General features: G+C 44.3%; 2 protein-coding genes across 2 annotated transcripts in view; one reads left to right on the forward strand and one right to left on the reverse strand.

Annotated features, from left to right (window-relative positions):
- Window positions 1-2,221: 2,221 nt before the first annotated feature.
- Window positions 2,222-7,123, forward strand: lhfpl4b (LHFPL tetraspan subfamily member 4b). Its single transcript, XM_076076381.1, has 5 exons — window positions 2,222-2,440; window positions 2,603-2,807; window positions 6,385-6,464; window positions 6,643-6,790; window positions 7,095-7,123. Exons 1-5 carry the CDS (start codon window positions 2,222-2,224, stop codon window positions 7,121-7,123), a joined length of 681 nt encoding a protein of 226 aa, XP_075932496.1.
- A 3,974-nt stretch (window positions 7,124-11,097) lies between these two features.
- pcsk1nl (proprotein convertase subtilisin/kexin type 1 inhibitor, like) overlaps window positions 11,098-12,186 on the reverse strand; it is a gene marked incomplete at its 5' end in the record, with an annotated part of 3,548 nt that continues 2,459 nt past the window's right edge. The window contains one exon of the mRNA XM_076076363.1: window positions 11,098-11,455. Coding sequence (XP_075932478.1) covers window positions 11,098-11,455 — 358 coding nt within the window. The remainder of the gene's footprint in view (window positions 11,456-12,186) is intronic.

Raw genomic sequence — 12,186 nt, forward strand, 5'->3', positions numbered from 1 at the left:
CATCACGCATCACAGCCTTCAGACTGCAGACAGCTCAGAGACTGCTGTACAGCTTCGGCCTGCCATGGACTGATACTGCCTGTGTGCTGCTGAGGAGGACCGAGTCTTTTGGCAGGGGATCCTCCCCAAGGGGCTGTTGGCGGTCCCTGTACAAACCCCCTGTAGACAAACGGACAGGAGACCTCCAGTGGAGGATTGTACATGGGGCCATAGCTACAAACGGGTATCTGGTGCACCTGGATCCTGGCTCAGGGGACAGCTGTCCTTTCTGCTCGCAGACAGAAACCATCCACCATCTGTTCGTTGAGTGCTCCAGACTGGTGAGACTCTTCAGCCGCCTGAAGGCGTGGTTTCAGGGCTCAGGAGAACACTTTTCTTTCTGTCTTTTTATCTATGGTCCAAACTACTCTGCTAAAAACAAATCTGTCCACACACTAATGAATTTCCATTCAGGACTGGCCAAACTAGCAATTTGGAAAAGGAGGAAAAACCGTGTGAGGGGTGAAGGGTCAGAGGACGTGAGCTTGATGCTGACGGGGCTGCTGGCTGCTCGGCTCAGGGTGGAGTTTGGCTTCTACAGACTGACAAAGAAAACTGAACTCTTTGTGAACATTTGTGCTCTGAACGACGTTCTGTGTTCAGTCAGAGACAATGCTCTGGTTCTCAACTTAGGATTTGTGTTTTTCTTTAGTTTTTGGTTTTGTTTGGTTGATTTTTTTGCATGAATCTCACTCTGTCTCTCTCTCTCTCGGAGCGTGTTTGAGAGCGATAAATAGCGATTTTTCGATCTTTTTCTTCACTGTGTAATGTTGTATATGATAGTGTAGTGGGGTGTGCAGGGTTCACGGGTTTTTTTGTGTACTTTTAGCTGTTTTTTGGGTCTTTTTTGTGAGCGGATTGCAGCCGGGCAGCGCGAGCTGTCGGCTGCTAAACGCCAGCATGAGCCTGACGGAGTTAACCAGGGAACACGGCGTGAAGATCCCGCCGCTGTTCGGGTGTTCAGTGGAGGAATCAGCCTGGCAGTGGGGGAGCTTGTCGGTCACAGCTGCGTGAAGTCCGCAGCGCGGATGAACAGCGCTCTGGTCATCTTTCTAGACACCATAAAAACTGCGGAAGTGGTGTTGATGACCGGGATCTCCGTGGGTGAACACTTCCTGCCCACGTATCCTCTCAGCCCACCGGAAGTGAAAATCACCGTGTCCAACGTGCCACCATTCATAAGAAACGATGCAATAATCAAAGAGCTGTCCAAACATGGGAAGGTGGTGTCTCCGGTTAGGAGAGTGTCCTCTGGCTTTAAGTCTCCGCTGTTAAAGCACGTGGTGTCTCACAGGAGACATGTCCTCATGATCCTCATGAAAAATTGTGGGAGCTGGAGCAATTTGTTTGTAAAAATCACAGAATATTTTCCTGCTCCGCTCCACTCTGACAGTTATGCTCTCACTCTAGCTCTTAACGAGCCGTGCAATACACACCCATTATAAAATCTGAAACAGACACAAAATTTTCCTGAAACTTAATCTGTGACTTCATGAAAACTGTGCTAGCTATTAAAATGTCCATTTGGCTCAATAAAGTGCAGCGTTTTGTCTACGTTTTAAACTTTGAATTATGTTTCTACGTTAATGTACGGCTAGTCAATATGTTTTTGGTATAGAGGGCATATGTTTGACAGGTAGTTTTGTTGAAAATCACTGTTCACTCTCTCTCTTAGTTAGCCTCTAACACACAGGTGCTCCAATCACCAACATGCACCCAAGCACACAGGTGTTTATATGAGCTCATTAGTGATGTTGATAAACACACAGTGGCACTGAGACACACACACACATACACTCCTCTCCCTCTCTCTCTCTGTCTGTCTCTCTCTCTCTCTCTCTGTGTGTGTGTCTCTCTCTCATACAGTCATTCAGGTCTTGGAGACTTTTAGAGGACTCCCCCCCCATTTTAAAATAAAAGCCGCATACACATGATTTAGAGATATACGTGATGCAGCTCAGCCAATCAAATATGGGTATTCTGATAAGTTTCCTGATTCGAGTGACATTTACACACACCGCGACACAAGAGGGAGAGACGAGGAAAGACATGGCAGAGCAGGACAATAGTCATGTAAGCTGTAAATGATAAAACATAGGATAATCTCCAAATGAGAAAGATTGCCAGAGAGATCAGAGTCTCTCTCTCTCTCTCTCTCTCTCTCTCTCTCTCCCCCTCAGGTATGTCTGTCTCCCCCCCCCTGTCTGACCTTCCTGGTCTCTATCAGACGGAGTTTGTCCGTAGTGCCCGTGCGGTCGGTGTCCTCTGGGCCGTGTGTTCTCTCTGCTTCGCCATCCTCCAGATAGTGGTTCTGGTGCAGCCGTCCTGGATCGGGACCGGAGACGCCCGTCACTTGGGAGCGGGGCCTGTCCCGGCCAGCGGCACTCTGGGATTGTTTGAGGTGAGACATATGAAGCCATGTCTCCAAACACTGACTGTCCAATCACAGCTGAGTGACTCTAACAGCTTGTCTCTGTGTGTGTCTCTGTGTGTGTCCCTGTGTCTCTGTGTGTGTCTCTGTGTGTCCCTGTGTCTCTGTGTGTGTCTCTGTGTGTGTCTTCAGGTGTGTGTGGAGTCCGACTGGCCGGTCCTGGACTGTCGTGGTGGTCTCTCCAGTCTGTCCCCTCTGCCGTCCTTCCAGTCTGTGGCGGTCTTAGTGGGCGTGTCTCTGTGGGCAGTGTGGACCAGCGTCCTCTGTCTCTGTCTCTTTAGGTTCTGCAGCGCCGCCACGGTCTACAAGATCTGTGCCTGGCTGCAGCTCACTGCAGGTTAGTCACTGGTTCTACTGGTCCAAGGGGTTTTATAGGTTCTACTGGTCCTAGTGGTTCTACAGCAGGGGTCACTAATAGGCGGACAGTGGTCTGGATCCAGACCCAGACGGCGTTTTATCCGGACCCAGGACCTAAAAGCGATTTTATTTTCACGGAGTACTTAACCGACGCAGTTCCGGCACTTGTTCAGCGGGGCAGGAAACACGTCGACCAATGTGTTGTGAATCACATCACGTGATGCAGCTCAGCCAATCAGATATGAGCATTCTGACAAGTTTCATGACTCGAGTGAGATGTCCACACAGCGTGACACACGGGGGGAGACAAGGAGAGAGAAGCAAGAGCAGGAGAATAATACGTGAGTCAGACAAGTTATTTCACATGAAGCTCTCCAAAGAGAGACCACAGAGTCCACAAAGATTAGAGACACCACAGAGACCACAGAGACCACAGAGACCAGAGAGACCACAGAGATTAGAGACACCAGAGAGACCACAGAGTCCACAGAGATTAGAGACACCAGAGAGACTAGAGAGACCAGAGAGACCACAGAGTCCACAGAGATTAGAGACACCAGAGAGACTAGAGAGACTAGAGAGACTAGAGAGACCAGAGAGACCAGAGAGACCAGAGTCCTTGAACAAGAATGAACAGACTCTTATAGGTGAATTCTTCCCATGGACAGTTTATAACCAGTGTGTCTCACATGTTTAGAGACCATGATGATTATTAAAAGCAGTAATATGAAGCGACACTACGAGACAAAGAACAACTCTTTAGAACAAATGTACCCACTCACATCTAAATGAAGACACAGTAAATAAACCTAAGAGCCCAAAATGATCAGAATCATAACACATGGATTCACTGTCCAATGATGTTACCAGAGAGGATAGAACTAAACAAGTGTTAATAACCACACATAAAGTCCTGCTCACTGATTTATCTTATTACAAGATGAGAGAAATATAATATTGATTTTTTATTGACATCACTTCACACTGAATGAAGTGAATTTAAAGCTGCAGGACAATTCAGTGAAATTAATGTTTCTAAAATGAAGTACTTTATTTTAAGATGCACATTTTTGTGAGGAGATTTTCTCAATCTGGACCTTTTAGAATTTTAGTTGAATACTCCTGTTCTACAGGTTTAGATTTATCAGGAGCGTGTTTGCTTATCAGTAAATATGAAAAACTACATTATTAACGTCAATAGAATTATTAATGTCGGTGAGATTATTAACGATTATTAATAATAACGGGGCTCCACCCTGAGATCAGAGACCAATAACCAGACTATAGACTAAATCTCATAGTTAGTGTTCACTCACAGTGTGAACAGTCTGAGTGCTGTTACACATCCAGAGTGAACAGTGAAGGTTTGATATCAGCTGTTATCACAACACATGAACACATGAACCACACACAGCTGCTCTTTAGAGTAGAACAGAGTTTATTAACTTCTAATAATAATGATCAAATCAACTAATATCTAAAACTAACAACAACTATTATACAATTATGAGCACGCTGTCTAACATCAACAATCTGTGGTGAGTGTGTGTGTGTGTGTGTGGGGGGGGGGGGGGGACACACAACACTGTTATAGTATGAAACACAACCGTAGTTTCTAAACAGCACTAATAGAACTCGGCGGTCTGAGAACAATACAAACAAGATAATAACACACAATGACCTCTGCTCAACAATGAACAGGCTCAACACTGTGGAGATGACAGTGGACTTCAGGAGGAGCCCCCCAATACTGCCCCCCCTCACCATACTCAACAACACTGTGTCCGCTGTAGAGACCTTCAGGTTTCTGGGATCCACAATCTCCCGGGACCTGAAGTGGGCCCCCAACATCGACACCATCAGGAAAAAGGCCCAGCAGACGTTGTACTTCCTGCTCCAGCTCAGGAAGTTCAACCTGCCTCAGGAGCTGCTGATCCTGTTCTGCTCCACCATCATCCAGTCTGTTCTCTGCTCCTCTATCACTGTGTGGTTTGGAAACAGGACAGGAACAGACTACAACGGACTGTCAGGTCTGCAGAGAGGATCATTGGTTCCAGCCTGCCCTCCATCCTGGACTTGTTCACCTCCAGAGTCAGGAAACGGGCTGAAACATCTCTGCAGACCCCTCACACCCTGGACACAAGCTGTTCACCTCCTCCCCACTGGTTCTACTGGTCCTAGTGGTACTACTGATTCTACTGGTTCTACTGGTTCTACTGCTCCTAGTGGTTCTACTGGTCCTAGTGATTCTACTGGTTCTACTGGTTCCACTGATCCTAGTGGTTCTACTGGTCCTTGTGGTTCTATTCGTTCTACTAGTCGTAGTGGTTCTACAGGTTCTACAGGTCCTAGTGGTTCTACAGGTTCCACTGTACCTTGTAGTACTACTAATTCTAGTGGTCCTAGTGGTACTACTAATTCTAGTGGTTCTACTGGTCCTAGTGGTTCTACAGGTTATACTGGTCCTAGTGGTTCTACAGCTTCCACTGGTCCTAGTGGTTCTACTGGTTCCATTGGTCCTAGTGGTTCTACAGGTTCTACTGGTCCTAGTGGTTATACTGTTCCTTGTGCCTCTTCTGGTTCTACTGGTCCTAGTGGTTATACAGGTTCCACTGGTCCTAGTGGTTCTACAGGTTCTACTGGTCCTAGTGGTTCTACTGGTCCTTGTGCCTCTTCTGGTTCCACTGGTCCTAGTGGTTATACAGGTTCCACTGGTCCTAGTGGTTATACTGGTCCTAGTGGTTCTACTGGTCCTTGTGCCTCTTCTGGTTCTACTGGTCCTAGTGGTTCTACAGGTCCTAGTGGTTATACAGGTTCCACTGGTCCTAGTGGCTCTACTGATCCTAGTGGTTATACAGGTTCTACTGGCCCTGGTGGCGTTAGTGGTTCCACAGGTTCTACTGGTCCTTGTGGTTTTACTGATGATGGTTTCAGTCAAAACGGTGACATTTTGCACACATTTTTCATGGAGAGTTCAACATTTGTGAACTTTGAAATGCAAGTTTTCACCGTTGACCAATAGCAGCCCGTCCTGACAGAGATGGACTATGATTGGACGGAGAGTCCAACATGGAGGAATCTTATTAGCTGTTTGTCACAAGCTAGCTAAGCTAATGCTAACGATAACATAACAATCTATAATCTATAATACAGAATTTAACTTATTATTCCTGTCTGTCTTTCTATCTGTCTCTCTTTCTGTCTGTCTGTCTGTCTCTCTCTCTGTCTGCCTGCCTGTCTCTCTCTCTCTGTCTGTCTATCTGTCTCTCTCTCTCTGCCTGCCTGTCTCTCTCTCTCTCTTTGTCTCTCTGTCTATCTCTCTCTCTGTCTGTCTTTCTATCTGTCTGTCTGTCTGCCTGTCTCTCTCTCTGTCTGTCTGTCTGTCTGCCTGTCTCTCTCTCTATGTCTGTCTATCTGTCTCTCTCTCTGTCTGTCTGCCTGTCTCTCTCTCTCTCTGTCTCCCTGTCTGTCTCTCTTTCTCTGCCTGCCTGTCTCTCTCTCTCTCTTTGTCTCCCTGTCTGTCTCTCTCTCTGTCTGTCTGCCTGTCTGTCTCTCAGGTTTCTGTCTGGCATTGGCTTGTCTTTTGTTTCCAGACTCGTGGGAGAGTCCAGAGATGAGAGCTCTGTGTGGAGACTCTGTGAGTTTTATTAGTCATTAATAAATATTAAAATATACTTTAAGTATTAAAGATTTATTAATTTGATATAAACATGTAAACCTTGTTGGAAGTCTTCATGTTGTAGATTTGATGTGAAAATGACAACAGGTGTGTGATCAGGTGATCAGTGATTCATTGATCTAGTCTTGTTCTCCAGGTGGGCAGCTTCTCTCCAGGTAACTGTTCGGTCCACTGGGCCTACATACTGGCCATGCTGGGCATTCTGGACGCTGCCATCTTGGCCACGTTGGCCTTCGTCCTCGCCAACAGACAGGACGCCCTGCTGCCACCGGACGCCAAGGACGGTGAGGAAGTTAGCATAGAGTAAGCTTAGAGTTAGCTTCAGGTCCAGTTAGCATATAGTTAGCTTCAGGTCCAGTTAGCTTACAGTTAGATATGAGTCAAGTTAGCATATAGTTAGCTTCAGGTCCAGTTAGCTTACAGTTAGATATGAGTCAAGTTAGCTTACAGTTAGCTTCAGGTACAGTTAGCATGGAGTTAGCTTCAGGTCCAGTTAGCTTAGAGTTAGCTCTACGTACAGTTAGCTTAGCATTAGCTCCAGGTACAGTTAGCTTAGCATTAGCAGTAACTGTGTGTGTGTTCCTGCAGTGACCACAGGTCTGCTGATGTCGGCGTAAAGTCACCAGGTAAGTCTGTTCTTCTTCTTCTGTCTCTTTAACACTTTTCTCACACTTTATTATTTAATCCTTCTCCTCCTCTTCCTCCAGATCTCTCCATCCTTCTTCATCACCATCACCATCATCATCATCAGAGATGCTTCTGCCAGCTAGCGATGGAAAGTAGCTGACATTTACTCGAGTACTACACTGAAGTACAAATGTGATGTTTTTTTGAATGTTTGTGATAAACTGAAGGATGAGATTTTAAGTGTTGATAAAATCTTCTAGTTCTTCAGCTACATAAACTCTCTTTGATCAGATGGAAGAGGAATCGTCATAAAGCTGAAAACAGTTTGTTGTTTTTAGAAATACGAGGTTCTAACAGAACATGTGATGATCTTATAGAATATGAAGTATTGATGTATAATAAACTAAACAGGATATGAAGGAGTTCACATGCTACAAACACATTAACCCAGAAACATCAGAGAGGAAACATTTGACTGATCCATCAATATGAAGTTATAGTTCATTTAGCATAGATTTAGCTTCTGGATCCAGCTAGCTACGAATTAGCTTAAAATTCTGTTACCATCTGTTTGCAGCTAGCTAAGAATTAACTTAAAATTCTGTTAGCATCTGGGTCCAGCTAGCTAAGAATTAGCATACAATTCTGTTAGCATCTGGGTGCAGCTAGCTAAGAATTAACTTTAAATTCTGTAAGCATCTGGGTCCAGCTAGCTAAGAATTAGCATAAAATTCTGTTAGCATCTGGGTGCAGCTAGCTAAGAATTAGCTTAAAATTCTGTTAGCATCTGGGTGCAGCTAGCTAAGAATTAACTTAAAATTCTGTTAGCATCTGGGTCCAGCTAGCTAAGAATTAGCTTAAATTAGGAATTAGAATTGTCCCTAATGTGTCTCCGTACAGTTCAGTGCAGCTTCAAAAGAAAAACAATTATTTTATGTTTGTACACAGATTGCTGTGTGTTTACAGAATGTATCGAGCATGTCTTCAGATTCAACAGTTACAGAAACAGTATTCATGTTTATGTCTTCATGTTTTATCCACATACATAAACAGTTTTTATCAGATACAAGTTTTCTCTCAATCATTGAAAGATTACATCAGAGTGACATCATCTATTGACAGCCAATCAGAGAGCAAAGGAACCTGATGTTTAGGTCATGTGAGAAAATGTATACAATGTAATACAGAGCAGGGCCCCGTTCCTCGTACGTGGCTAACTGAGTTAGCCGGATACTTTTCAGGATAAGATGACGTAGATCAGGCTTTTCGGTTCCACGAAGCAAGTTTGGCAAAATCACCATGGCAACACATCCATAAGCTTGAACCTGCTCCAGCGCAGGCTAACTGAAGGTAGCTGGATAAGCTGCCACTCCCCCGGAAAACATGGCAGCTCCTGTCATATACGGTAGTCTAATGCGCTTGCGCATCTACCGGGGGTTATACGGGAGTTCCAGAAATGCATGTAAAGTGAGACACACGGTGATCCATTAAAGCAGCTGAGCAAACTAAGAAGCCTCTATTGCATTAATGTACAGCTCCCTTCCTCAGAGATCCACTGATGAAGGAGGATATTAGTTAGATTAGCGTTTTATAGGGAGAGAGTTCTTCCACATCGCCAAGATCCGTTATCACATCATGATGACTTCCTATACGAGCGCTATCCATTCTGCCCACAAGGAATCATTTATTTACAGACCTTCTGGAGCATACATTGAACACCACACGCTGCAGCCGAGCATTGACTCTCACACACTGGATGCAGCCTTGAGCTGTTCTGCGAGTGGTACATTGTTGTTCAGTGTCGGCGATGCGGAGAACATGGGGAAAGCCGCTGCATGCCGTGCTGTTGGTGAAGTTTATTTGGCGCTTAATAAACTTATGGATGTGTTCATTACATCACCATGGCACATATTGTACTGACTCAGCATTCTGAGTAATGTGTGTGTGTTAGTGTTTACTTGCTCCCATGTCCTCTTGATGGCTGCGTTGCATACATGAGGGTTAAAGCACTCATAATGATATGACAGTGTTATTAGTACACCAGCATATCATTACTGTAGAACATGATGAAGGTGGACTCATGATGAGAACAGAGAGAATCACACTATTTATCTTCACTGCTTCAGTTGATTGAATGTCTGATGATGAATAACACACACACACACACACTGATCCGCCCACACACAGACTCACACACACAGATTCAAACTGCTAGTTCTATATGGTAATCTACACATACATGTATATACACATATATAGTACATGATACATGAGGGCATACAGTACATATATCCTCATATTAATGAGTATCAGTTAGATGCTCTTTGGGCTTGTTTTTATCTTATTCTGAAAGAGTTGAGATCATTATTGTCGCTATAGATCTCATTGGATGATGCATTCATGAAGCCTACTGCCAGCAGCACATTTAAAGACATATCATCTGATTGGTTGGGGTGATGAGGCTTTAAAATGAGCCGATACATTTACAACACTTACGTATTTAACGTGTCTGTGATATTTTGCGTGCTTCTTGTCTAGCCCTCACAGCGGTGGAGGTGTTAGATTTAGCCGTGATTATGGTCTTGAATTCCTCATATGAGTTCATGATCATCTCCTGCTCGTCAGCGGAGTAAAAAGAGGCTCTTTCTTTGACTTTATTTAACATTGTACTGTTAGAAAATCGGGCACGCGCAATTATCCTGATCCTGATCGTCTGGTTCCAATTAACGAGACTGTTTGAGAAGATCAGCCTTGGAGAAACCCAGATAGCCTGATGTCAATCATCTCGTTAATTTAGGCTGCTAACAGGACATTTGATCGACTTAGTTGAACCACGTATGAGGAACGGGGCCCTGGTGAAGTTACATGTTTAACTGATGTAACCGGTTTACCTGGTGAAGATACCTGAACAGGTAAAGGAACGTATTTACCAGTTTGAAGTATAACGTTTACTTCCTTATTCCAGATATATAAACTATAAAAACGTGTGTAAAACTTGACAACAATGACTAATATTTATTGTACTTATTGAGACAGAGGAAGGTTGTCATGGATACTTTAATCAGACGAGTGATGTCACTGCATAAACACATTAGGAACGAACCAATCACAGAGCTGATGAGCAGGTGTTGTCATGGTAAATATTGACCTTTATTTACAGTTAATCAAAGGGGAGGAGTCAACTACAAGTCCCAGAGAGCTTTGCTGTCAGAAAACCAATCAAAGAGCTCCAGTTTCAGGATGATCTTTTAAGAACTGACGGATAAATGCAGACATTTGAAGTGGTTGGCTGAGGATTGTGGGTAATGTAGTGTGTTAAGCTTCTCGACAGACCAAACTGAGGAGATTATTTAAACCTTCATTCATATGTTTGATATAATACATCATAAATATGATCCTAGTGAAGTTTATTGATTCATATACATGTTAGTTTGAAGGATCCTCACATATTTATATTATATTTATACTATAATATTTAGATTATATCAAATATCTTTTTCACTTATGAATCAAGTTGAATATTCACTTTTATTTTCATGAATTATTTGTTGTGTTTTAAAGGAGATATTGATCTCCAGAAGTTTATTAATCCAGAATGTTGACGATGACGTCATTCTTTTTTCACAACAAACAAACTGATCAGATACATTTTTACTGAAAGCAGCAAAACACCAAAAATACAGGAAACAAAACATCCTCTCATCTCTCGTCTCCTCTCCTCCCCTCTCTCCTCTCTCCTCTCTTCCTCTCCTCCTCTTGTCTACTCTCTCCCCTCTCCTCTCCTCTCATCTCCTCTCCTCTCTCGTCTCCTCTCTCCTCTCTGTTTTGCCTTCCCTTGCTACTTCTCCAAACTGACTGCTCCCCTTCTGTCTCTGTCTTCTTACTTTTCCATGTTCCTTTTTCATCTCGTCTCCTCTCGTCTTCTCCTCTCTCCTCACGTCTCCTCTCCCATCCTCCTCTCCTCTTACTCCCTCATGTACTCTAGGATCTGATTGATTAGTATTTGGGAGTCGTAGTTCGCGGTTCTTCTCCGGCGCCTACGACTCCCATGATGCAGTTCTTCCTCTCGTTTCATCCTCTGCAGCCCTACAGCGGGGGGGTGGGGCTCCTCCTCCTCGAGCCGCTTCACTCTGAGCAGAGGGGGGTTGTTGCTAGGCGACGGAGGAGTGACGTCGAGGGAGCGGCGGCTCCTCCTGTGGGCGGAGCTAACAGGCTCAGCTCTCCTGTGGCCGGAGCTAACGGGCTCAACTTTGATTGACAGGTCTCTCCTCACGCGGAGACCGGTTGGGCCGATGCTGGACAGTAACCTAGCAACCAGACGTCTGAGGAGATGAGAGAGACTATAATTATTCGAGGCCGAGCAACCGACAACACACATAGTACATCGGGCGCATATTTGACAGACTTGCCATACTCGAAAACTCACCACATTGTCTGGTGAATATAGCCATCTGATATAGGTTGCTCTCTAGCGCCCCCTACAAGTCGGACCGGCGACGCCCCTCGGCCAGTATGTCCAACATACTTTGAATTTGACACACATGTCCAGCTCGCTAGATCTACTTAAAAGCCTCTCAGACCCTAAACTCCGCCTACTTAGATTTTCCGCCATTTCGAATTTTGTAAAAAACACATTTTTACAAACTCCTCCTACACGCTTGGTCCGATTGCTACCAATTCTTTTATGTGGATCATTATTGGATCTACTTCATCAATACTTATTAAAAGCTTTTTGATATCTCTTTGCGTTTACAAGATATGGACCAATAAACTTCTTAGGGGCGTGGCTTATATATCAATACACTCAGCCTCATCATACTCAGCCATTTGTCCTAAAATCACCAAAGTTGCAGCATATGAGCACATCGCATCCTGTAACATACCCTGACATTTTCATTTCATCCAACCACAAGGGGGCGCTACAGTAGACCCTCGATGTTGTGGTTTTTTTGTCACTTTTTGCATTTTTTCAGCCTTTGTACTTTAACGAACTCCTCCTACAGAATTTATGGGATCAACCTCAAATTTAGTCAGGATGCTCCTCAGACCTTTG

The sequence above is a fragment of the Anarhichas minor genome, unplaced genomic scaffold (assembly GCF_050575085.1).
Source record: "Anarhichas minor isolate MPS153535 unplaced genomic scaffold, ASM5057508v1 ptg000056l, whole genome shotgun sequence".
Taxonomy (NCBI): Eukaryota; Metazoa; Chordata; class Actinopteri; order Perciformes; family Anarhichadidae; genus Anarhichas; species Anarhichas minor.